This window comes from Abramis brama (assembly GCF_963993115.1).
Source record: "Abramis brama genome assembly, chromosome: 25".
Classification (NCBI taxonomy): Eukaryota; Metazoa; Chordata; class Actinopteri; order Cypriniformes; family Leuciscidae; genus Abramis; species Abramis brama.
The window spans coordinates 10101049-10125165 of NC_139987.1; the positions used below are offsets into that span (position 1 = coordinate 10101049).

The window sequence follows — 24117 nt, forward strand, 5'->3', positions numbered from 1 at the left end:
AGCATTTGAATCAACAGTAAAAAATTTTGTTAACCTTTTATCATATGTTTTGGAGTATCGCAATAATATTGTATCATGAGTTCAGTATCGTGATATGTATCGAATGAGGGTATCGTTGCACCCCTGATAGAGCTAAAAAGAAAACATCTCCAAATGTATTTTCACATCTTCATAATAACTGCAAAAAGCATATATTAAAAAGAAAAAAATGTTTTTTTCATTTTTATAATTATCAGTCATAGCAAAATAAAAATGTGTCTACAAATCCTGGTGTGTACGTTATTTAATAATAGATGATTACTTTTATTTTTTACAATTGCTTTTATTAACCATCCGATGATTAAATGAACACACACTTTTTCAGTAGAGTATGAAATTTATTAAATTAAAGCCCTCCAAACGGCATCATTCTGCACACTCCACATCAGTCTGATCCAGCAGGCGTCATCTCAGTGGAGAGATGTGACAGACAGCACGAGATGAATGAAGCGCTGTGACATCTTCATACTCAGGCGGGTCGGGATCCCAATCAGCTTGGAGCCGCAGGTCCCTTCGCACAGTTAATTAAATCAGTCTGCAAGAGACAGACCGCAGCCAATGCATGTCCCACCAACTGTTACTGTTCCATTACAGTCGAGCGGATTTCATGAACATTTCTCCAGCTAGCAATCAAAGATTTCCTGGAAGAGGGTATTAAGTGGAAAAACATGATACATGAAGTGACAGGAGAGGTTTTGTTGTTTTTCACCAAGCGCAAACCCAACAATGACCCCCATCCAGACTCTTAGCCGAAGACACGGCATATAAAAAGAAAGCATATTTTCTCAGTAAATAATGTTAATAATGTAAAGTAAAACTATTGCTGCATTGTTCAATCACTAGTTTAAAAGTTATTAAATTAGTTAATAGTTAGAAATGGTAATGAAGGGAAAACAACACACGTATCTGACAGTATAGGAAAAGCAATGTACGCTTATGAATGAGTTTGAAGCACTTAACAAAGAATGTCTCTGTTTAAGACAATTCAGATATGTTTTAGATTCATCAAAGTATATCGACATAAACTATACTATCCCATCCTAGTAGGGGGCAAACTCAAGAGTTTGAAACTACATTCCACACACACACAAGTTCTGCACATGCAGTGGTTAAAACAACGCTGTATTCATTTGGTACACAAAAGATCTGTACGAATATGTGTACCATTACACCCTTTATATACACTTTATGGACAGAAGTATTGGGACACATGAGAATGTGGGAATTTTTTTGAGCATTTGTGAGGTTCAGGTACTGATGTTTTTTTGTAAATGCAGACTGCATGGATAGGAGCTTGATTTTATACATTGGCAATGGGTCTGATTGAAACACCTGAATTCAATAATTAACCTGTTCCAATCATGTTGTCCATATAGTGTACATTCAAACAGGTACAATTCTTATTAATTACCTCCCTTGATTTTGAATGAGAAATGCCATTATATGCGCCTCCCCGTCAACATCAAATTGTCATAAGTTGAATACGTATCATCTGGACTTTGCATGTGGTTGGAGGGGGCAGCCATGGCCTGTGGGCTGTAGAAGAAGTCATGCTCAGCTAGGTGGTCTGCCCCATCATGAGCTCTTCGATTAGCCTCGATGACCTCCTCTGATTCACACACAGCACTGACAACCCACTCAGCTCTGGCTTGGAAATCCTGTGGATCTGCATAAATTGGCTCCACACTGATGTCCTGTAATGCGCTATTAATTGCTAATTGCTGGATGGAATCACCCAACAAGTCAGTCAAATCTTCCGTGGCCCTCGTCTCTTCACGTGCACCCTCTTCCCGGGAGATCTCGAAATCAGGCGACTGCGAAATGTCAGCGTTGGTCTTGAAAGTGTCTTGGAAAGAAGCAGACTGCTGGAGAGCTTTTCTCAGGTTTTGCCAGTGCATTTTAGGGTCTGTAGGGGAAGTGGCTTTTGGCTGAGCTTTTGACACCGTGGCGTAGACAGCTTCCTTATTCTCGAGGTCGGTGTCAATCACTTGACTTTCGCTTTGTAGCTCTATTGCATTCAAAGAAAAGCTCCTCCAAGCAGGGTTGAGCATTTTTGATGGACGCTGAACCGCTCTCTGCATCTTGCCCTCAGGTAAAAAGTCTGAGTTTTGAGTTTCTATGGGGTAGTTGTACGTTTCATCCGTGGCCACGGTTTCTTGAACTCTACTTTGTTCTGCACGGTCAAGGCTGTTCGGCTTGGCTGTGGAGGGTCTTGGCAGATTCTGGATGGATGCACTGACAACATTGAACAGTCTTTCACCCTGATGGGTTGCAAACTCGAAATTCCCCTCGCCGGACTCACATCTGCGACCAGCCTCAAAGGAAAAAGACAGCTGAGGGAAAGAAAAGAGAAGGGAAAGTTATGAAATCTATTTCAGACCAGAGATGTTTGTCCACAATCACTCGGGCGTTAATAAAGAAAGGCTGTTTGTTTCCCATGAGAAAAGGCATGCAAATTAAATTCAATATGTTTAAATGAAGAAATTGTTTTCAAAAAAAAAAATCTCACACCTGCACATTGACAACACTAACGCTCTTTTGAAATTAAAGAGTGAAGAAAAATGACACATTTACATCAATGGATCAATGACAAGATAAAGGAAAGGAAACATTACAATGGAATATTTGTATTCATGTTGGTTTCAGTTTAAAAAAAACTTTTTATACCATTTTCAAGAAACATTCATTTAAAAAATGTGTAGGCCTAACCAAGTAAAAACATTTTCCTTTCATCTTTATACATGTATGCACAAAATATTGCATATGGTGACGCAAAAGTGTGTGAAATTCGATGTAGTATGCACTCAAGACGGCTAGGTGGCAATGTGAAGCAGATCGTGAGCAGATCGGTGCCTTCACTGTCTAGCACTGTCTTTTGCGTTTTTACCATAGACTGTAAAACAAGTAATAAAAACTCAGTGAGTGTTTTAGCGCAATTTTCTGACGTCATGGGATCACAACACTAAGAGATAGTAAATCTTTTTATGTTTTTTTTTTTTTTTTTTTTTTTTTTTTTTTTTGTGCGTTCCCGAGATTAGACCTTCCTTAACATAATGCCGAAAACCCGAAGTCTCTAGGTGGTCTGGTTGAGGAGGAGACAGAAATCGTGAGTTAACAATCGCAATTTTGTCCGTTGGAAAATTGCGCTAAAAATAGGTTTTTACCCTTTAGACGGGAACGCGACAGTGAAGCGCTTTTAAGATTTCCAAGTTTCACTTTTTTGCATTTTTAAGCCCCAAAAACGTCGTCGCCGTCTAAACGAAAGGCACATCTGATAAAATATTTTTACGTTTTCACCCGCGAGCGCTCTCGTGTAAACAGGGCCTCGGTCTTGTTTTCATTAGTCATATGTCTTCCTTTGTTCTGTTTTCCCGCCACTCATTTGTTTCCTCAGTAACCTTCATTAGTTCATCTGTCACATCTGTTTCCTCGTTAGTCTTGTCAGCGGTGTCTCGTATCCCTGATCTGTTTCCCTATGTATTTAAGTCCTGTGTGTTGCCTTGTTCATTGTCTGATCTACGTCGTATTAAGTGTGTGAACCTTCTGTTCTGCCCGCCTTCGATGTACCTTTATGATTTATATTGCAAGAACTTCTGACTCGTCTTTGTCTTCTGCACCACACCGTGACAATGGTGGCATTTCCTGTTAAGGATTTTTTTTTCTGCATGTTGCTTGCACCACATGTGAAAGTTGTTCATTTTAAATTTACTGTAATACATATAGTAAAAATGGTAATATTGTGAAATATTATTGTAATTTAAAATAACTGTTTTCTACTTTATACTAATTTATACCTGTGACAAAGTTGAATTTTCAGTAGCCATTACTTCAGTGTCACATGATTCTTCAAAAATCATTCTAATATGTGGACTTCATGCTCAAGAAATGTTTTTATTATTAATGTTAAACAGTTGTGCTGCCTAATATTTCTGTGAAAATATTCTTGTTGTATACTTAACTGTAAATGTTACAAATTCCTGCAATTTCCATTTTCACATACAGGATTATCCTGACAGCAAGTATATTTTCAACTTAGACTTAAACGTACTTTCAATGAACGAGTGCCAGCGTGTGTGTGCACGTCAGATAGAGCGTTTAAGAATGGGAGCGCAATAATTCTAACCTTATTTTAAAATATTTTGCTAACATTTTTCACTTCCAAAAGAGTAAACACTTATACTATAAACACTATAAACTGCAGTGTGTTGCTGCCAATATTGACAGACTATTTAAAATGTAATTACAGACAGTTTGTTCATTAAGCCACTGTTTATTAAAAAAAAACGTTTTAATTAATTGTTTTTCCCCCTTCTATACCAAAAACATTCAGAACCGTGACTGTGAGGAGGTACAAGGTATCGTCATCATTGTGAATATTACACCCTATATATATATAAAATAGAAGATATGAAAAAATAGCACCATGCATGTCATTAACAAATTTAAAGTGACACCAGCTTACCGTGTCTTGTCCAAACTTCCTTACGTAACAGTACGGCCATTTGAAAAGCACTTCCTTAGTTTTGACGTCCTTCAGGATTAAGCAGTCATGCAGGGGAGTAAGGATATAGTCCCCATACAGATTGCAGCGAATGGCAGCCTCTGTGCCCACTGCTATAACCAGAAAATCTCGAACTGCAAGACAAAAGAAACTTGTGAGTGTTCGCACAAAATGAAATCAAGAAGAAAAAAACAACATGTGAATATCTTGTCGTGTGCAGTTTGAACAGCCCCTAAAACACAATAAAATAAGGAACTGTACAAAATATTTGTTCACCCTTTTTTTCCTTTTTTTTTTTTACACTTAATTGCAGTTTGATGTAATTTATGCCAAACAGCCAAAAAGCCTTTGGTGTTTGCGTGTCATGTGGCTAACTGCTCTATTTGAAGCTTTCAGTATAAAATCACCAACTACTTTATTACATGTAAAAAAAAATTATTTTGTATTCAACAGAAGAAAGAAAGTCATAGGAGTTTAAAGCACCATTTAGGATGAGCTGTTCCTTTAATAAACATTTCCATCCACTCCCACAATTTCAACTTATGAACTTTCATGGGTGCAAGTACAATATAGCTGAATCACAAGTCACTGAAAGGTATTGCACCCGAAGTCAGCAGGGAACACAACCCATTGCTTTTCCTCTGGAGAAAGCTTTGAAATTCAAAATTGGATGTCCACAGGAGCAGGCAGAAGCCAGAGAAGGCAGACACGTCTAACTTCAGCCTTTGTTCCTTCGGTTGATGTTCACAGCTGTCATTTTCTGAGCCTCTTCCTCCTCGCTCTACATCTTCCAGGATGAAACAAGCTCTCAGACTGTTGGCTTGTTGCCCTGTGAGGCCTCACCCGTGACTGTGAATGTCAAATGTACTTGTTTTCTCTGTTCGCTCTCGTTCGCAGTGCCGCTAAGGGAGAATGTTACATGCAGCCAGCAGTACACAGTTCTCATATCTGGAGATACAGGTGGCACATGTGTCAAGCACGACTCCTTAATGACTGACTGGACACATGCTGTAGTTAGTGTCAGATTTTAAGCTTCAGATTTAACTGGATGATGAACAAGAATCATTTTATTTTGTCCTTTATTTTGATGTTTTAACACTAACACAGTAGTGAAAGATTAGATGCATTAGCAGGTGTTATTCACCAGTAATCGTGCGCAATTATTCTTATCTGTGCAAACAATGTTCTTCCACTGGATTAACAATCATTCTAGTGTATGCACACATACATTTGTTTTTACTCCTTTTGTAATGTTATTGATATTCGAGTTACTTAAAGCATAAATTTAGAAAAAAAAATAAGCAAGAACTTATTGCCAAACCTCAATTAAGTACATTTTGCAATTCTAGTTTATAAAGTTTTAAATATGGATCTTTTTCTGACAAAAACACATTGATTCGCTTCAGAAGGCCTTTATTAACCCACTGGGGCAGTATGGATTACTTTTATGATGGATGGATGAACTTTTTTGGGCTTCAAAATCTCAGTTACTATTCACTCCCATTATAAAGCTTGGAAGAGCCAGGTAATTTTTAATATAACTCCAATGGTGTTTGGCTGAAAGTCATATACACCAAGGATGGCTTGAGGGTGGGTAAATTATGTCACCTGATGTTAAAATTACAACTTCCCAACTCATTACTTTTCAGGAAGAATTGAATGCACCAATAGTAGAAAATGAAATTCATTGGCTCTGTTTAAAAACCTAGTGAGCTGACTACATAGACAGCATTTAAATACATTTAAGCTGTGTTTCTGACACGCACACACACACACAATGTTCCAAAATATAAAATACCTCATTTTGGCCAAATTCAGCATTGCATAGAGAAGGCAATCCCATAATGCCAGTTTTTACATCCAAAATGGTGACAAACTGAGATAAATGTTGATTATCAATATAATTTATTCAAGACCCATTTGGATATAAAATAGTTAAGTCTGATAGAAAATAACTATTTTGCTTGGGCGATAAGCACAATTTGTACAATGCACATATGTAGGGCGTTTAGAATCTGTCACTAATGAGGTTCCATTACATTTAAGTGTCTATGTAGGCAGCAACGGAGCACACTAGGTCTTGAAATAGAGCTATTGTCTTTTAATTGTACGCCACCATCATTCACTTGAACGCATCATTCCCTTGATTTTTAATAGAGCTGTTGACAAGGAGTTTTGTTTAGGTGACTAAGTTGTCAATTTGGAGGGGTGAAAAAATCGTGCAAACATTCTGTTTTTATCATGTTTTCCTGAGTCGTGCTTTGGTGCAAAGCAGGACTTGACAATTACTTTAATGTGTTCATTTATGTTAAACTGACTCCCGGTGCCCATCTTGATTTCAAGGGTGTCTGATGAGATCTGCCAAGTGATAATCAGCCTCTGATTGTTGGGTCACTGATTAAAAAGAGTCTTAACAGAACCAGTTCATCAGCATATTACGCAAATCAGAAGAAACTATACATTAATTAGCCATCAATTTAATTGTGCATATGTGTATAGTTATTTTTACATGTCTTAAGTGTCTTCTTTCAGTCTTCTTAAGTGCCAATTTCAAACATCGCAAACAATGCGTGATCAAAAACATTTTTAAACCCACAGCGGTATCAAAGGCACAGTCAAACCACAGCAGCACCGGGGTATTATTAGAGACCACCACAAGGCCATTGTGAAGTTCACCTCAATGTTAAACTGTAACACCTGCATAAATAAGATTCAGAGACTGCATGTGCAGCGGATTCAGTAGATGAGTCGGGGGCTTCTCGGGAAGGAAAGGCACGAAAATACGATTCCAGCTGCGAGCTGCTGATACTTGACTCTCAAAGTATAGATCAGAGAAAAAAAATACCACTTCCTTCTTATCTGGCCCATGGGTGTTGCATCTATCGACTAAAAATATACAACAGGAACTGCAATTCTAGCTTTGCTGTCCCAAAACACTCTGTTTGTCTTTAGAAATCTATTTTCATCTGACATTTCATTTTGTATGTATGGAACTCTTACTTTCTTAAATATGTAGTATTTGACAGAGCACATAACATGGAAGACTGTATCCCACAACGCAATGCATCTGACATTTTTCAGGGTGTCAAATGAAGTGGAAGCTTCAGAATTTTTGTCAAAATGTTAAAAAAAATGATTTTATACTGTTTATATAATTTAATATAATATACAGTATGTTATTTATATACTGTCTCTCATAGTAAGTTTTCATTTAGGAAATATCTATGCAAATATTTGTTATTAATATAGTATATAATGTTATAGTTATATACTGTAATGTTATATAATGTGTAGTATATAATATATATAGTGACATAATACATGCTTTTACTGTTACTTTTGAGAAAGTTAATGCATCATTGCTGAATAAAAGTTTTTTTTTTTAAATCATGCTTTTGACCGGTGACGGAGGGACAGACAGATAGATAGATAGATAGATAGATAGATAGATGAATCCTGCGTCCATAGCAACGCTCTGTTTTTCATGGCAACGGTGTGTGTTATACTTAGGAGCGGTCTGTTATCAAGAAATAACAGGCCGCATTCTACATTAGAATTCAACCAAGCCATGTAATAAATATATATATATTTAAAAAATATATTTTAATTTTAAATCATGTACTTATTTGTCAAGGGAGAAGTCAATATATATGTGATGGCATGGCGTACGGAAAAAAAGATGAGGATGTGATGCGTCACCCCTCCTCAGACAAAAATAGAAACATTTTGAAGTTCATGAAGGGCTGATTTACTGTCAAACAAGTTTCATCCACCTCCCTTCCCCATTTTCTCTCTCTCTCTCTCTCTCTCTCTCTCTCTCTCTCTCTCTCTCTCTCCTCTGCATGTAATTCTGTCTGTATGTGCTGCTAAAAACTTGCAGGAAGATTTTTTACCTCAAGTGAAAAAAAGAAGATAGAACTATATTTGCCGGCTGCTCTTCTGGCCCAAGGTGACACTTAAACAACATAATTTAAAGCTAATGGTTTTAATTTTAACACACACACACACACACACACACAAATTGCCCATGCAAAAGTCACAGCAACAATGCTAGCACAATGCTAGTGGTTACAGTTAATGTTGATGTTTTGCTAGCTAAATCGTAAGTTGCTGTTGATGTTTCGCCATAGACTAAAAAATATGGACAAAGCGTCTGTGACGTCATCCATAGACTTTCTGAAAAACGGTTTTGAAGCCGTTTATGGGGGGTATGGGCGGCGCCATCTTGGAAAATCTTGGGAAATCCTAACCCCGCCCACCGTCTGGCCAATCCATATATGGGTAAAGGACACAGCGCGCGTCACTCAGCTCGCTCTGCTACTCCGGTTATCTCTGTATATTTTAGGCAACGAAATATGTTATAAAACACCATACTAACTCTTTTCGTTTTCATTTAAAGAAATCTTAAACATTATAGCCACACAAATGTGGTTCAGGCAACGCGTATTGATTATATTCACTGCATATAATGTTTGCCTATTTATAGCAAAACGAAATATAAAACACAAACCTGCCTCTTTTCGTTTTAAATATAATATAAAAATATGAAACATTTTAATATGGTCCAGGCAATATGTGCGTTTGTACTAAATAACAGATGTTGCAGTAAACAACATTACAGATCATCTTCGTTGTATTAAAATTTAAAATGACAAAACTCAGCCCAGTCTCTTTTTGTTAAATTTCAGTTTTATCAATATTAGCCATTATAAAAGTATAAGTAAAAGGTACAAGAAGCTATACAAATAAAGCAAACAATTCAGTCAAACATAAAGTCAGCGCTCTAGTCTAACCATACAACGGTAAAGTTAAATAGCTTATAAAGTTATGAAACTTCCCCTCAGCCAAAACGATTGGCCAGGGAACAAATTATAGATTCAAGAGACCAAAAATCACCCGTTAGATATACACAAGACGAATTATATCTCAGAGACGCCAGAGTCAGCGGCAAACGTCAGACCGACTAGCCGAAAGGCTGTTCCAGGCGGGGTACATGAACACAGAGCGCCCGGTCATCGCTGGATCTCACAACCTGGATAAAATTTTCATAAATCTTTATAAATAAACCACAGATTTGAGCTTTAAACAACTACATTCTCGCCTGAAAAACTCCTTAAAACTACATTTCATGATACAGAAACAGTAGTATTATATTTCAACTGTGTTAAAAAATGGCGCTTCTTATGTTGTCATTCTGATTGGCGCAGCCTATGCTCGTTATCAGCTGTCAATCAAGCTGTCAATCAAAGTTAACCACGCCCTTATTTGTCATACATTTTATATCTAAATACGATCTAAACTAACGAGTTAGAAAAAAATTCCCCCCCCCCTCACAGTTGTCAGGCACTCGGAACCTATCGAAAAATACAATAAAAGTCCATGGGACCAACCTGTAAAAACATGAATTTATGCTGTGAAAACGGACATTTTAACGTGGGGTCTATGGACATTTGCTCCCTTTTGGGACCTCCCTCTAACGGATTTTCGATGTATTGCAGTTTTTCGCACTTCCGGGTAGGCTTCATTTTTTAGATTAGAATGTTGCCGCTTGTGTTTCGCTAGCTAATTGTTTACCGATTCAGATTCAGATATGGCCCAGGACCCTCATTCAAGGTAACTCTATTGGATGTTTGGGCTGTTTTACTGTCCACCAGGGGAAAATCACAACTCTTTTTCATTGCTTTTCAGTTATGTCTGGGATAAGTTACGCACCAAAAACTTAGTATTAGTGCTAGTGATGCTTGCCTTAGCAAGCGCCACAAAAGAAGTGCCCTGTTGTCAATGATACTCAAGGACCAATAGAAATCTTGAACTAGATGAAAAGGAAGAAGCAGGAAGTCAATAAGAAGTCGCCTTGGGTGAATTTGAGGACAGCTTGCATCCCTCTGCTTCATTTCATTTGTCGTCTCCCCTGAATGAGCTCTCTCTATACATACACCTGAAAACAGTGTCCCCTCTTTCCTGTCCTTTAATGGAATCAAGGTTGGCCACCTGTGGCCCAAATGGGCAATTTGACTCAGGCCTGAGGTTTCGCTTGAAAAAGAGGCTGTTTGTCCTTGCAACAGGACAAACTAAAATAGCTTCTCTCTCTCTTCTCTGTCCCTCCAAAATCACTAATATTATGTTAGGGTGAGCTGCATTAAAGCAGTATCCAGATATATGAAAAATAGCTAATAGACTAAGATATTAATATTGTTATTAACATTGTTTTTAGAGAACACAATTCTCTTTAAATATGTAAAACCTGAAAAAATAAATAAAAAGATTTTAAAGTGCCCTTACTGCCCTATTATGTTTTGTCAGATGTTAGTTTTCATATAGTGTCTTTGTGAATGTAAAAGGTCTGCAAAGTTTCAAAGATCAAAGTGCAGGTTAAAGTAAGTTATTGTAAAGTAATTAAGTTATTGTCTCCCGAAAGAAAGAACTGATTCTGAACTGCCTGAAACGAGTCATCAGTAATCCCCAGTCTCACTTCCTACAAATTGGAATCTGGTAATTACGACATGGAGTGAATGCACCTTTGGTTCTGACACGCACTGTAAGGAGTAGACCAATCACAACAGACTGGGCCATCTGACCAATCAGAGCAGAGTAGACCAATCACAACAGACTGGGCCATCTGTCCAATCAGAGCAGAGTAGACCAATCACAACAGACTGGGCCATCTGACCAATCAGAGCAGAGTAGACCAATCACAACAGACTGGGCCATCTGTCCAATCAGAGAAGAGTAGACCAATCACAACAGACTGGGCCATCTGACCAATCAGAGCAGAGTAGACCAATCACAACAGACTGGGCCATCTGACCAATCAGAGCAGAGTAGACCAATCACAACAGACTGGGCCATCTGTCCAATCAGAGAAGAGTAGACCAATCACAACAGACTGGGCCATCTGACCAATCAGAGCAGAGTAAACTCTCAAGAAAGGGGGGGTTTAGAGAGAATCCTTGATCGAACTGTTTCAGACACTGTGAGAAAAGAGGTAATGCTGCAGTGCATATTATGAGAAAATTAAAGTGTTTTTGAACTTGTATGCATTGAAACCAGTGGCGTGCAGTGGTTTTCTGAAATGAGGAGGCAAAGCCCTACAGTTTATATATATTCCCATTGATGCCATAATGTAGTTCATTCAGAGCGATTTGCGAATGCAAAACACGCACGAAAATGAGGCGGTATTTATCGCAAGAACCAATCATATCCAATCATAACCAATCATAGCGCGATGGAAGCATTGCCTCCTCTCAAGTGATTTTCCCCCATTCATTCTCCATTACCCCCCACTAAACCCAGCGCACGCTTTAGGGGGTCTGTTAAAAGTCAAAGGGCTCAGGGGAGGCACCAGAGACGTGGACTCTACTGTAACTTTACCTGCTGGTGTAGCTGTTGGACAGTGATTTATACAATTTTCAATGTCACATTTTTTTATATTTGTATTGTTTAATTTTTGTAATATGTTGAAAACTTGCATGAAAGGGTTAAGCTGAGAAAGTTTACCCTTGGGTTTGCAGTATCTTAAGGTCATCACATGCTTGTGCAACCTTATTTACAATGTTAAAGGTAGATGAATTGTAAAGAAAGGGTGATTTTATAATCATTTATAACGTATATGACGGTTGTTAGCGTGACATGAACTGGCTTACCGCTCTCTGCCGTGTCATAGAGAGAGTTTTCCTGCATTTCTCTGGCAGTAACAGGATCATAGATGCAACTCTCTCTCTGTAATCTTTGTTCAGCCTCGATGTTCTGAAAAGCATTAAGTGGTTTTAAAGTGTGACATCTGTAGCTGAATGTGTCCATTATGTGTTACAAGCAATTAGCAAAACGCTCATCATCATTATGTGCTGTGATTTGATGCCATTCAACCTACAGGGAACGCCTGCTCGCACAGACTCCTGATCCAGTCCTTCACCTCTGAAAGGTGGGAAGCGAAGACGTAAAGTTTATCTGAGGTCTCGAGAAGAAAGGCGGCGCAGTCTTTGGGGCGGTCCGCCATCTCGCTCTCTGATATGCGGATGCATTCTCGCAGCCGGATCACCTGTTTGTAGTCGGGTTTGCGTTTGGTGTGGCCCTGTTTGATGGAGGAGTGTTTGTGCTCGTACAGCTCTAGTCGTGCGACGTTGCGCCTGCCCTCCGCCACCACCACACACCACACCTTCCTCCATCGCTGAAGAGGACACACGCACATTATAGTCTGTTAGCCACTCGGTTGGTGCCATTTGAAAACAATATATGTAGCCTATATACACTCAAGCTGTGTTTTTCAAATGGTTTGGCCATTGGACCCACAAGTCATTAAAGGACAAATCCAGTGAAAAATGAACCTAGGGGTAATTAACACATGGTTACCGAGTCGATCGTTCCCTGCGATGCGTTTTCATGAAAATCGAATGTATAGAGTTTTATCTTTAAAAACAGATTAGCTCATAACACGCACTCCCCCTTTAATTTTTTTTTATTTTTATTTTTTTTATTATTATTATTTTTATTTTTTTATTGTAATAAATGTATAAATATATATTTTTTATTATTTTTTATTTTATTTTTATTAAAAAAAAAAAAAAAAAGACAATTTGAAAAAAGTTGTATACAAATATGTTTGTTATTGTTATCCAAGTGCCTTTACTTTGTTTTTTGTGTGCAAATCAATAAATATATGAAACAGAAACAGAAAAACAGATTAGCTCATAACACTAGTATATGGGGCACAGAGTAAGTAAAAGTAAATCGCTAGTTAATACCACTAACAAGGCTCAAAATAGCCTCACACTAACACAGTAGCATAATAAGGGTCCCTACGTGCAAACCGAAGCATTGAGAACTTTGTAAGTGTACAGACAGTTTAATAAGAAGATAAAACTCTATACATTCGATTTTCATGAAAACGCATCGCAGGGAACGATCGACTCGGTAACCATGTGTTAATTACCCCTAGGTTCATTTTTCACTGGATTTGTCCTTTAAGCATAACCCAAGCAAATGTATTTCTCAAAAATGGTTAACACACACACACACTTTACTTATCATACACATACATTGTAAGAATATCACTAACACTGATGAATAAACAACATAAGGTATTAGCAGTTCCAAACTAGTTTTTTTTTATTAGCTACATTAGTTGCTGGTTTGAGCCATAGAAAGTAGCACAAAGTGAAAATATACTGGTATTTTGGGTAAAGGTTAGAAATTGCATTTGCATTCATGGTTAGTGAGTGAGATACTTTTTATTCTGTAATTTAGTTATTTAGCCTAGTTACGAAAATAATGTTAGACTAATGACACTAACATATAGACTGACAATATTTTTTTCGTTTTTTAAACGTTTTTCTTACGCACTATTTACTTAAACTTCGTCTGACAGAAGAGTTTCACTCACGTCTCGTCTTTCAAAATAAAAGTCTCGCATAGGAAAACTTTTTTAAATTTTTATAAAGACCCCAGTTGAGAAACACAGCACTAAAGTCATAATTTATGTTACTGCATTACAAATATCAAACCAAGAAGTATTTATTTTAAAGAAATAATGCATGCAATCTCTTTCAAGCAAAACATTTCTAAAAGGGAAGGTGATACTGAACCTACAGATAGGAGACCGTGTGTGGATAAAGGTTGAGAAAGATGTACTCATCAAAATGAAGACAAAAAGTCTTTGACTTTAGCGATGATTAGCTATTAGGATGAACTAGAGTGGATAAAATATTTGAACAATAAAACATAAATTTACGTTCAGTAAACCGTAATGTTTCTTACGGTGACCAAGGCTGCATTTATTTGGTCAAAAATACATTAAAACAGTAGGTCTAATATTGTGAATATTATTACAATTTAAAATAACTGTTTTCTATTTTAATGTCTATTAAAATGTAATTTATTCCTGTGATGATAAACCTTAATTTTCAGCAACATTACTCCAGTCTTCAGTCACATGATCATTGAGAAATCATTCTAATTTACTAAAGAAATATTTCTTATTATTATCAATGTTGAAAACAATGTGCTGCTTAATATTTTTGTGGAAACCGCATTTATGTTTTATTGTAATCTTTATTATATTTATATATTGGTTAATGGGATCAGTTTTGCGCACTTGGACTCTATGCCAGTATGGCCACAGTTCTTCGCACTCTTTAGTCTGCCGATGCACGCTGAATCCACAGCCATTCAAGAGTGTGAATATGATTTTGTCTTTAGTTTACCTTGTGAAAAAAACTGGTGAAAATAATCACAATATTTTACAGCTCTGAAAAGGACATTGAGTCTAACCTTGCCGAAGCGTTGCTGATGTAAGTAAAGCGTCCCTTTTCTCCTGATGTCCTCCTCCATGGTTCTTCAGCTGGCCTTTATCTTGTTTTTCTCTCCTCCCTCTCACTTTCTTTAGGTTCCCTTGATTCCCCTTTGCTTTTAAACTGTTTGAAAGACTATGAGATGCATTGCTGTGAATGTCGGACTGACCTTAGGTACATTGTCAGACTTACTTCCTGTCTAAGATGTCTAAATCAGTCACTTGGAGAAGTCAGATGAGTGGGCGTGTGTCTGTATGTCTGTGGTAGGGTTGGTTTCCTACTCATATGATTCTTCCTGTTTGACACTATTTAGGGCAGGAGACTGTGTATCTACTGTGAAAAGTGTGAACAAGTTCAACAACATCCTACAGCTGCCACATCAGAATCAATCACAGGATCCCTGGAAAGGTTCGCTTTTCCTCAAATCTTTCACTGGTGCTCTAACAGTAAATGTAATGCAAAGTTCTTCATTACAATTCCAACAATGTCAGTCCAAATAGATCAACATGATCTGCAAGATTTTTTAAATATAATTTTCTAGGAATTTAAAAATAAATGTATGCAAATCAAATTGTGCATATGTACTTTTGTCACCTCAAGTCATGTGAAAATAACATTCAGGAAACTAACCAGGGGATGTCAAATGAACACAAGACTTTAGGCCTACAGTCTGATCGTGTATCTAGAGCGCCCCTCTGTGACCAATATGAGCTATTACAGCACATTCACAAACATTACATCACAAACACTGAAGAGCTGCTGCTGCTGCTGCTTAAACGCTACTGTTTAGAAACTCTAACTAGTTTCTTAGTCTTTCAATAACCACTAAGAAATGTACATTTGTTTAGTATCAGAACTACAGTGCGTTTTGAAAAGGGTCGGTCAAAAGGTCATGTTTCCAGCTGAAAACACCAAGCTGTGCAAACGCCATATTTGGCCATGTGACATCGTGCTGTGTGTCATCTGGCCAATCAGCAGCAGCTTTGCATAGTCATACCTTTTGAGAGGTTGGGTAGTTGACATAAAATTATGGAACGCCGTTGGGGACAATACCTATTATATGCAACGCGTGAAATTTGGACGCATTAACACGCACAGTTTGTACGTGTCTTTTTGGTCCGTGTAAACGCGAACGTTTTGTACGTCTAAACGCGAAGTTTTTTGTCATGTTATTTAAAGACACGATCGTTTGTATCGCCTTAACGCAACATTTTTGGCCGTGTATTTTTTGTTACGTGTTTCTATACGAACGTTTTCGTCGTGTAAACATGACATTTTTGAACGTGTAATATTTCTGAGTCTTATTTGATGTGCGACATACAAATTTTTCTGTTTTAGTTAAACTGGTGATAATTTAGAGTCAATGATTAAATACATTCAATGACTGCATGAATTAACATTATATTCTTTTGTAACGTTAAAGGAATTTGTCCTGTAGGAAAAGTGAGTGGTCTCTGTGATCCAACGACCATAGCCTATTTCCCCTCTGGTTAATGCATTCGAGGTGTCTATTTGGACCACTGCAAATAGCCTACTTGTTGGCAGAACTAATTACACTAGGCCAGTCTACCCTATATGTGGAAAAAGTCACCTCTTTAGTCAGCGGTTTCTGTGGCGTAACGTGTAAAGGGAGACCGGGGTTCTATTCCCACTGACAGCGCTTTTTTTTTTTATAACTTTACAGTTATTAAACGCAAAATTGTTTTCAATAAAAATGATTTGACTTAAAATTCATTTTAATTCATAAAAGTTACATTTAGGGTAAGGTTAGGGGTAGCTCTAGTCTTTAATATCTCAATAAGTTGCCATGATTTTAATATTGTTTTATAAATCTAATAATCTACTGTCAGTTAAATTGCAGGATGTTTAATGCACAACAATACTGATGAGCAAATAGTAACGTTATCTGTCACTATTTATAAGTAAATAGCATCTAACTGTCTCCTGGACTGGCTGCCCCACAGTTTACGTGGTCCGCCTGCTGTAGTGATTCTGTAATGTTTATGTGTCGTATGATTGTGTCTGTGTTTAAATGTTGAATAAAGATTTGTAAATTGTCATAGGCTACTGGTGCTTTGTTTTCTGCTTTTGTATTTGCCTTATTGTTATAATATAATTGTTAAATTTGTGATTGTTACAATATATTGTTGTTATTAGATTATTTTTATCTGACATATACAGTATACATACAGTATATGTGTATTAATTATTTCCAGTCAAACTGACATCCCGACTTCAAGGAGCATTCCAGAGTCTCTCATACCAGATTGATGCTGGCCCACTCGGAGATTACTCCAGTCATTTTGAAAAAACAATAGCCACAGTATTTAGTATTTAGCCTTTGCTAACTTTATTATTCATTGTATTTATTAAAGTTGAATGATTTATGGCATTTATTGGCACTATTGTGTATAATTATTGACACCCCACCTTGGACCTCACTAATTATTAAACCCTGGCTATGGCCGTATCCAGTGTTGTATGTTGTATAGGCTACATATGTTAACATATGTTATACACAGGGCTTAATTTGAGCCTGAACACGCCGGAACATGTTCCGTCACCTCCGACATTGGATCCGGCACCTTTTTTATTGGATCCGGCACCTACTGTGTCACTAAAATTAATTGCCTAAATGAAAAATAAATAAATAAATACTGTTTGTGTAGTGTTCAATGTTTGTGACACATGACTTGCGCGCTTGTTGTACGAGTTGAGATTGCTGTTAGCCTCGATCGTTTCACGCAGGGGAAAAATGTCAAAAAGACAGGAAAGTTTGCTTAACTTTTTCAAATACGCTGGACAGTCAGATCCCAAACAAGCAAAAATCGTTTCCGCTGATCAAAAAGGAGACCACGGTGGTCACAGTAGCCTAGTATCGACATAATATCTCGTTATTTCGACATAATAAGGGGACATTCTAATCTGCATTAAGCCACATTAAGCGTTCTTATAATGGGTTTCTATGGGAAGAAAATGCTTAACGTGTAATTGCGTTCATATTCTGGGCTCATTTGATTTGTTTTTCTGATTTGGGCTTTTCTGATTTTTGTAGGCCTACATAGCATAGCCTATTTGTTAGGATTTTAGTATCATAATGATTAATAAATGCACGCACAATTATCCGTGAACTTGATTTGAACAAATGCCTTTCAACTTGTGTGTGCAAAATTCAGAATTAAATTAATGTGCAGAAATTTGTACAAATAGAAAGTATGTAGGCCTACTATACTGTTTTAGCCATTAAAAAAGCGCATTTAGTTTCATATTTGTTAAAATATTATAATGTTATTTTTTTTTCCATTTATGTTGATTTATGAAAAGTGAACAGCACGACCGAGTAAGATAGGATGCGCAATATGAGACATGGAGCGAGTCAGACATGATTTTGACCGCTGAAGTTGAAGTTGTTTTGTAGAAAGCCTTTCTTTAAAGTGAATTTCGTTTTGTATAAATTGTATCTTAATTTTAATCAATTTTTCATCAACCAATTGCCTGTATAGGCCTACGAAACAAATATAACGGAGGCGCCCGCGCGCTCACTTCCATTGCACGTGAACTAGAGCACACCCTAACTTAACGAAACTCAGTGTATGCCTCACACAGACATGACAAATACATCAAATACACAAAGCTTGAAATGTCTTTAAACGAAATAATTCAAAACGAAAAAAGAAAAAGGCTACTCTCTGATTATGTAATCCATTAGTCTTATTTATGTGCATTTCTCTCTATAAGCGCGTTAACGGAGATGGCGATCGTCAACTTCATCTTTGCAGCCGAGTCGACACTTTTAGAGAAAACACTTGTTTATTAATAAAAATCAATACACGCATCACCGGATTTACAGATGCACGCACACATATTATTTCGAAATAACGAGATATTGTGTTGAAATAACATTATTATTAATAATAGCCTACATCTTTTAGAATAGGCCTATTTGATTGAATACTGAAAGTTGCCCTTGTTCAATTTAATAAAAATAAAACTTTAATTGTGATCATTAACATAACTGAATATTAAATATTTAGTGGCCAAGTTTTGCGCGGCTCTCCGTCAAATCTAGCACCCACTCAGCACATGCGTTAAAAATTCTCTGGCGCTGTCCCTGCAGAGAAGCTACGTAGGCAGTGTAATTTTTATTTATTTATTTTTTTATTTTTTTTTTTGTTCCGTTACCTCCAACCCCCGTTTTGAGTCGCCGGATCTGCGCTCCGGGACCTCCCACTTTACAAATTAAGCACTGTACATGTGTATATAGCCTGTTATAAGAGGATGCAAACTGAATGCAGTCTGTAAAAGTTCTTTGACAGTTTAATAAAAAATTTCTAAGAGCCATCGTAGAGAGCAATCCACTTTTCCACGTTACCGGAGACAAAAAACCTGCATGAGTACATGAGTACATGACACAGCACTGACATCACAGCCAACGTATAAATGCATCATTGACTCTAAAGTTTTACGCTTGCCTATGTACATGCCAACGTAAAATTACGATCTCATTCACGAACAAATGTTACGTGTGACGTTTGCATAGGTATTTGCTTACCTAACAGCACATCATCCCTCAGGGAAAGAAATGTCGTCTGATGTTTATATATGTATACAGCAACGTGCCATCGCATCACAAATGCAAATGAAATCCTAAATAGAGCAACGCTATTGGCTGTTGTGCGGTCTGACGCGACACCCGAACATATACTTCGTATTTACGCGTACAAACTGTGCGTGTTAATGCGTCCAAATTTCACGCGTTGCATATAATAAGTATTGTCCCCAACGGCGTTCCATATAAAATACTTATGAGAAACATTTCATGAGGTGTGACAGGGTTATTATAGTTGACTAAAACTCTCTCTGTGTGTGTGTGTGTGTGTGTGTGTGTGTGTGTGTGTGTGTGTGTGTGTGTGTGTAAATTCGGTTGGCAAGGCAACGTTTCTTGATTCTCATCACTTGAAGTACTAAATTGGAGTACCAAGTAGAACTAAACTGAAATAAAAATTGATTAAAAAAAAGACATATTTATAAATAAAAAAAATTAACTAATAAAAATAACATAAGCGCAATAAATTGACTAAAACTTTAACTACAATATGAAAAATGAAAAACATAAAAACTAAAATAGTATTTCAGTGATACTAAACTAACACTGGTGTGACACTAAACTCTAAGATGATTTTAAACCAGTGTTATTATTTATATACAATTTATAGTTTAATAATAATTTTAATTAGCCTTTATTTTGATATTTTTTAGCTTTTAATTTTAATTTCCTGTGCTTTTGTCATTTTAGTCTTTTTAAAAATATTTGTGTACCTTTATTGACATTTCAATTTTAGTCATAGTAATTTTAGTACTTCAACTTAAATGTATTTGTTTCAGCAAGTTGCCAAGGCAGAATGTCTCATTTTCATTTTAAGATTTTTTCATTTAAGTTTTTATTTATATTTCATTTTATTTTAGCTTTATTTCAGTTACAACAAAAGGTTTTTAATAGTTTGTTTTAACACCGTTTTAACCTTTTAATTTCATTGCCCCCAGGAAATTTTGTTGTATGAATATCTGCAATATACAGTGAGGAAAATAAGTATTTGAACACCCTGCTATTTTGCAAGTTCTCCCACTTGGAAATCATGGAGGGGTCTGAAATTGTCATCGTAGGTGCATGTCCACTGTGAGAGACATAATCTAAAAAAAAAAAATCCAGAAATCACAATGTATGATTTTTTAACTATTTATTTGTATGATACAGCTGCAAATAAGTATTTGAACACCTGAGAAAATCAATGTTAATATTTGGTACAGTAGCCTTTGTTTGCAATTACAGAGGTCAAACGTTTCCTGTAGTTTTTCACCAGGTTTGCACACACTGCAGGAGGGATTTTGGCCCACTCCTCCACACAGATCTTCTCTAGATCAGTCAGGTTTCTGGGCTGTCGCTGAGAAACACGGAGTTTGAGCTCCCTCCAAAGATTCTCTATTGGGTTTAGGTCTGGAGACTGGCTAGGCCACGCCAGAACCTTGATATGCTTCTTACAGAGCCACTCCTTGGTTATCCTGGCTGTGTGCTTCGGGTCATTGTCATGTTGGAAGACCCAGCCTCGACCCATCTTCAATGCTCTAACTGAGGGAAGGAGGTTGTTCCCCAAAATCTCGCAATACATGGCCCCGGTCATCCTCTCCTTAATACAGTGCAGTCGCCCTGTCCCATGTGCAGAAAAACACCCCCAAAGCATGATGCTACCACCCCCATGCTTCACAGTATGATGGTGTTCTTGGGATGGTACTCATCATTCTTCTTCCTCCAAACACGTTTAGTGGAATTATGACCAAAAAGTTCTATTTTGGTCTCATCTGACCACATGACTTTCTCCCATGACTCCTCTGGATCATCCAAATGGTCATTGGCAAACTTAAGACGGGCCTTGACATGTGCTGGTTTAAGCAGGGGAACCTTCCGTGCCATGCATGATTTCAAACCATGACGTCTTAGTGTATTACCAACAGTAACCTTGGAAACGGTGGTCCCAGCTCTTTTCAGGTCATTGACCAGCTCCTCCCGTGTAGTTCTGGGCTGATTTCTCACCTTTCTTAGGATCATTGAGACCCCACGAGGTGAGATCTTGCATGGAGCCCCAGTCCGAGGGAGATTGACAGTCATGTTTAGCTTCTTCCATTTTCTAATGATTGCTCCAACAGTGGACCTTTTTTCACCAAGCTGCTTGGCAATTTCCCCGTAGCCCTTTCCAGCCTTGTGGAGGTGTACAATTTTGTCTCTAGTGTCTTTGGACAGCTCTTTGGTCTTGGCCATGTTAGTAGTTGGATTCTTACTGATTGTATGGGGTGGACAGGTGTCTTTATGCAGCTAACGACCTCAAACAGGTGCATCTAATTTAGGATAATAAATGGAGTGGAGGTGGACATTTTAAAGGCAGACTAACAGGTCTTTGAGGGTCAGAATTCTAGCTGATAGACAGGTGTTCAAATACTTATTTGCAGCTGTATCATACAAATAAATAGTTAAAAAATCATATATTGTGATTTCTGTTTTTTTTTTTTTAGATTATGTCTCTCACAGTGGACAAGCACCTACGATGACAATTTCAGACCCCTCCATGATTTCCAAGTGGGAGAACTTGCAAAATAGCAGGGTGTTCAAATACTTATTTTCCTCACTGTATAGAAAGAACAGACTCTCAGCTTTAAAAAAAAAAAAAGAAAAAAAAAAGTTTTTATTCTAGCTTCATGCATTCTTTTTTTTTTTAATCAACATTTGAATATGGGTAAGTTTCATAAAAATAGCAACATTTTGATCAAAAAGCTGAGAAAATCATCCAGATTGCATTCAGAACGATGATCAAAACACAGATGGAGTAGATCGAGTCCATCAACACCTCTAATGCTTGCATGGTTTTGTAGCTCGTCCTGGGTCAACATTTTATTCAGTAACATTATTAATATTGGTGATCGTGTTAATTTACATATGAGATCGCTTCGCTTGTTTCGGCATCTTCTTTGCAAGTGTTTTGATCAGGAGATTCATAAGTCTTTCAGACGATGTGTAGCCTAATAGCGCCCCCTACCGTAATGGAAAAATACCGTCAATGGCGGGGAAAGAGTTAATTGCTAATTATTTAATCATTACTATGCATGCACATTTTCTGAACACATACTGAGAGACTACATGGAACAGTTGTATTTTAGAATATAACATTTTTCACAAGGAACACAGGAACACTTAAAAATTAAATGATACCTCCTGCATGGTTAACCTACAATTTTGATGTTCATAAAAAAAATTCAATGGAGATGTCAATGACTCAGTTGAGACTCAAAGCTGTTCTGAGTCACAGGTTGATAAAAAAAAAAAAACAATACAATAACTGGGAACAAACTCTGGATGAAAAAGCATCTAATCCTGTCGCTGTCTCCACGCTCTCTTTGAATGAGCTGTTAGCCTCCACAGCTTCATCCGTAATAAACTGTGAATATCTTATTGTTTGGTAGAGAGCCTGAAACATTGCCATCTTGCTGCTCAACTGACTGTTACTGATTAAAACATACAATCATCAAGTGGTCAAAGATAGTTTAATTTAAAAAAAAAAATCTACAGTTTTCAACCTCACATCATCAACAATAGCAAAATCCAAGCAACAACCAAACAACAAACATTTCTGTACATTTTTAATCACTATTTTGTACTTAATCAATAAACAAATATAACATTTTGGAGATTAATCAAGGTGTATGTAAACGTATGACTAAAGTGTAAATGTAATAAAATCATAACATTATTAGAAGCCAAAATGTTGCTATGGTTATCACGTTTTCATGTTGCTATGGTTACTATGTCAGTCATCGCAATTTCATGACTCACAGGACTACTCACATTTAAATTCAGTTATTATCACTCTTTATAATTTACAATGTGAACGTAACCAGTGGTCCTCTAAAAGCATGAAAAACAAAACTATTATTTAGATCAATAGCGCTCCCTTAAAGCCATCACTTCCTTACCGCGTTCTGCACTCTCACTAAAAGTTGGACAACTGAAGTTGTCCGCACTGCACAGTGAATCTCTTATTTATATCGCGTATACTTTGTTGTTTATGAGGGGATTTGCGAAAAGATAAAGCTCGTGCTGATTCTGAACATACATTTTGAGAGAATTCTCCGCATGGTGACTCTAAAAAACGCCTCTGATTTGCCACTGCGTTCATGCGCTTAATATACATGTCTGTGATTGGCTACAATGCTCAACGCTGAAACAACACAAGGAGTTTCGTTTCGTTTTTGAATAATATGGTGTCCTCCAGTGCCTGGACTCGACTGTACTCCAAAATGTCCGAGTCCGTGTCAAGTCCGAGTACAAATTCACCCGAGTGCGTGACAAGTCCGAGTTCATTCAAAATTGGACTCGAGTCCGAGTACCGTGTTTTCAATGGCATCCACTGTAAAAAGCTGTAAAGCTCCTAGATCACTTATAATTTTCCACAGCTGAGCTCATATTGTGTTTTTTTTTTTTTTTTTTTTGGTCTACTGACATATATTTATATTATTCGTCAGCCAATCCAAAAACACATTAAATAACTGTACAACCCACTGAAGAGATGCCTCGCTTGGCAGATGGCGCTGCTGTGAATGCACTTTTTTTAACGGTCGCAAAGTAAATTAAAATCTAGTAGTCTACCTTCTCAGACAGTATGTGATTTCGGACACAGCAATTGTTGTGGAAACAATTTTCACTCAGAAATTGCTACTAAAGTCGACAATAAAATAAATAAATAA

General features: G+C 37.2%; 1 protein-coding gene across 1 annotated transcript; it reads right to left on the reverse strand.

The window, feature by feature from the left end:
* Positions 1 to 356: 356 nt before the first annotated feature.
* On the reverse strand, positions 357 to 15064 carry dok2l (docking protein 2-like). Its single transcript, XM_084104140.1, has 5 exons — positions 14807 to 15064; positions 12411 to 12707; positions 12184 to 12286; positions 4502 to 4674; positions 357 to 2372 (listed from the first exon to the last, which is right to left on the reverse strand). The coding sequence occupies exons 1-5, from the start codon at positions 14864 to 14866 to the stop codon at positions 1479 to 1481; spliced, it is 1527 nt and encodes a 508-aa protein (XP_083960266.1). The 5' UTR covers positions 14867 to 15064; the 3' UTR covers positions 357 to 1478.
* Between the last annotated feature and the right edge of the window lie 9053 nt (positions 15065 to 24117).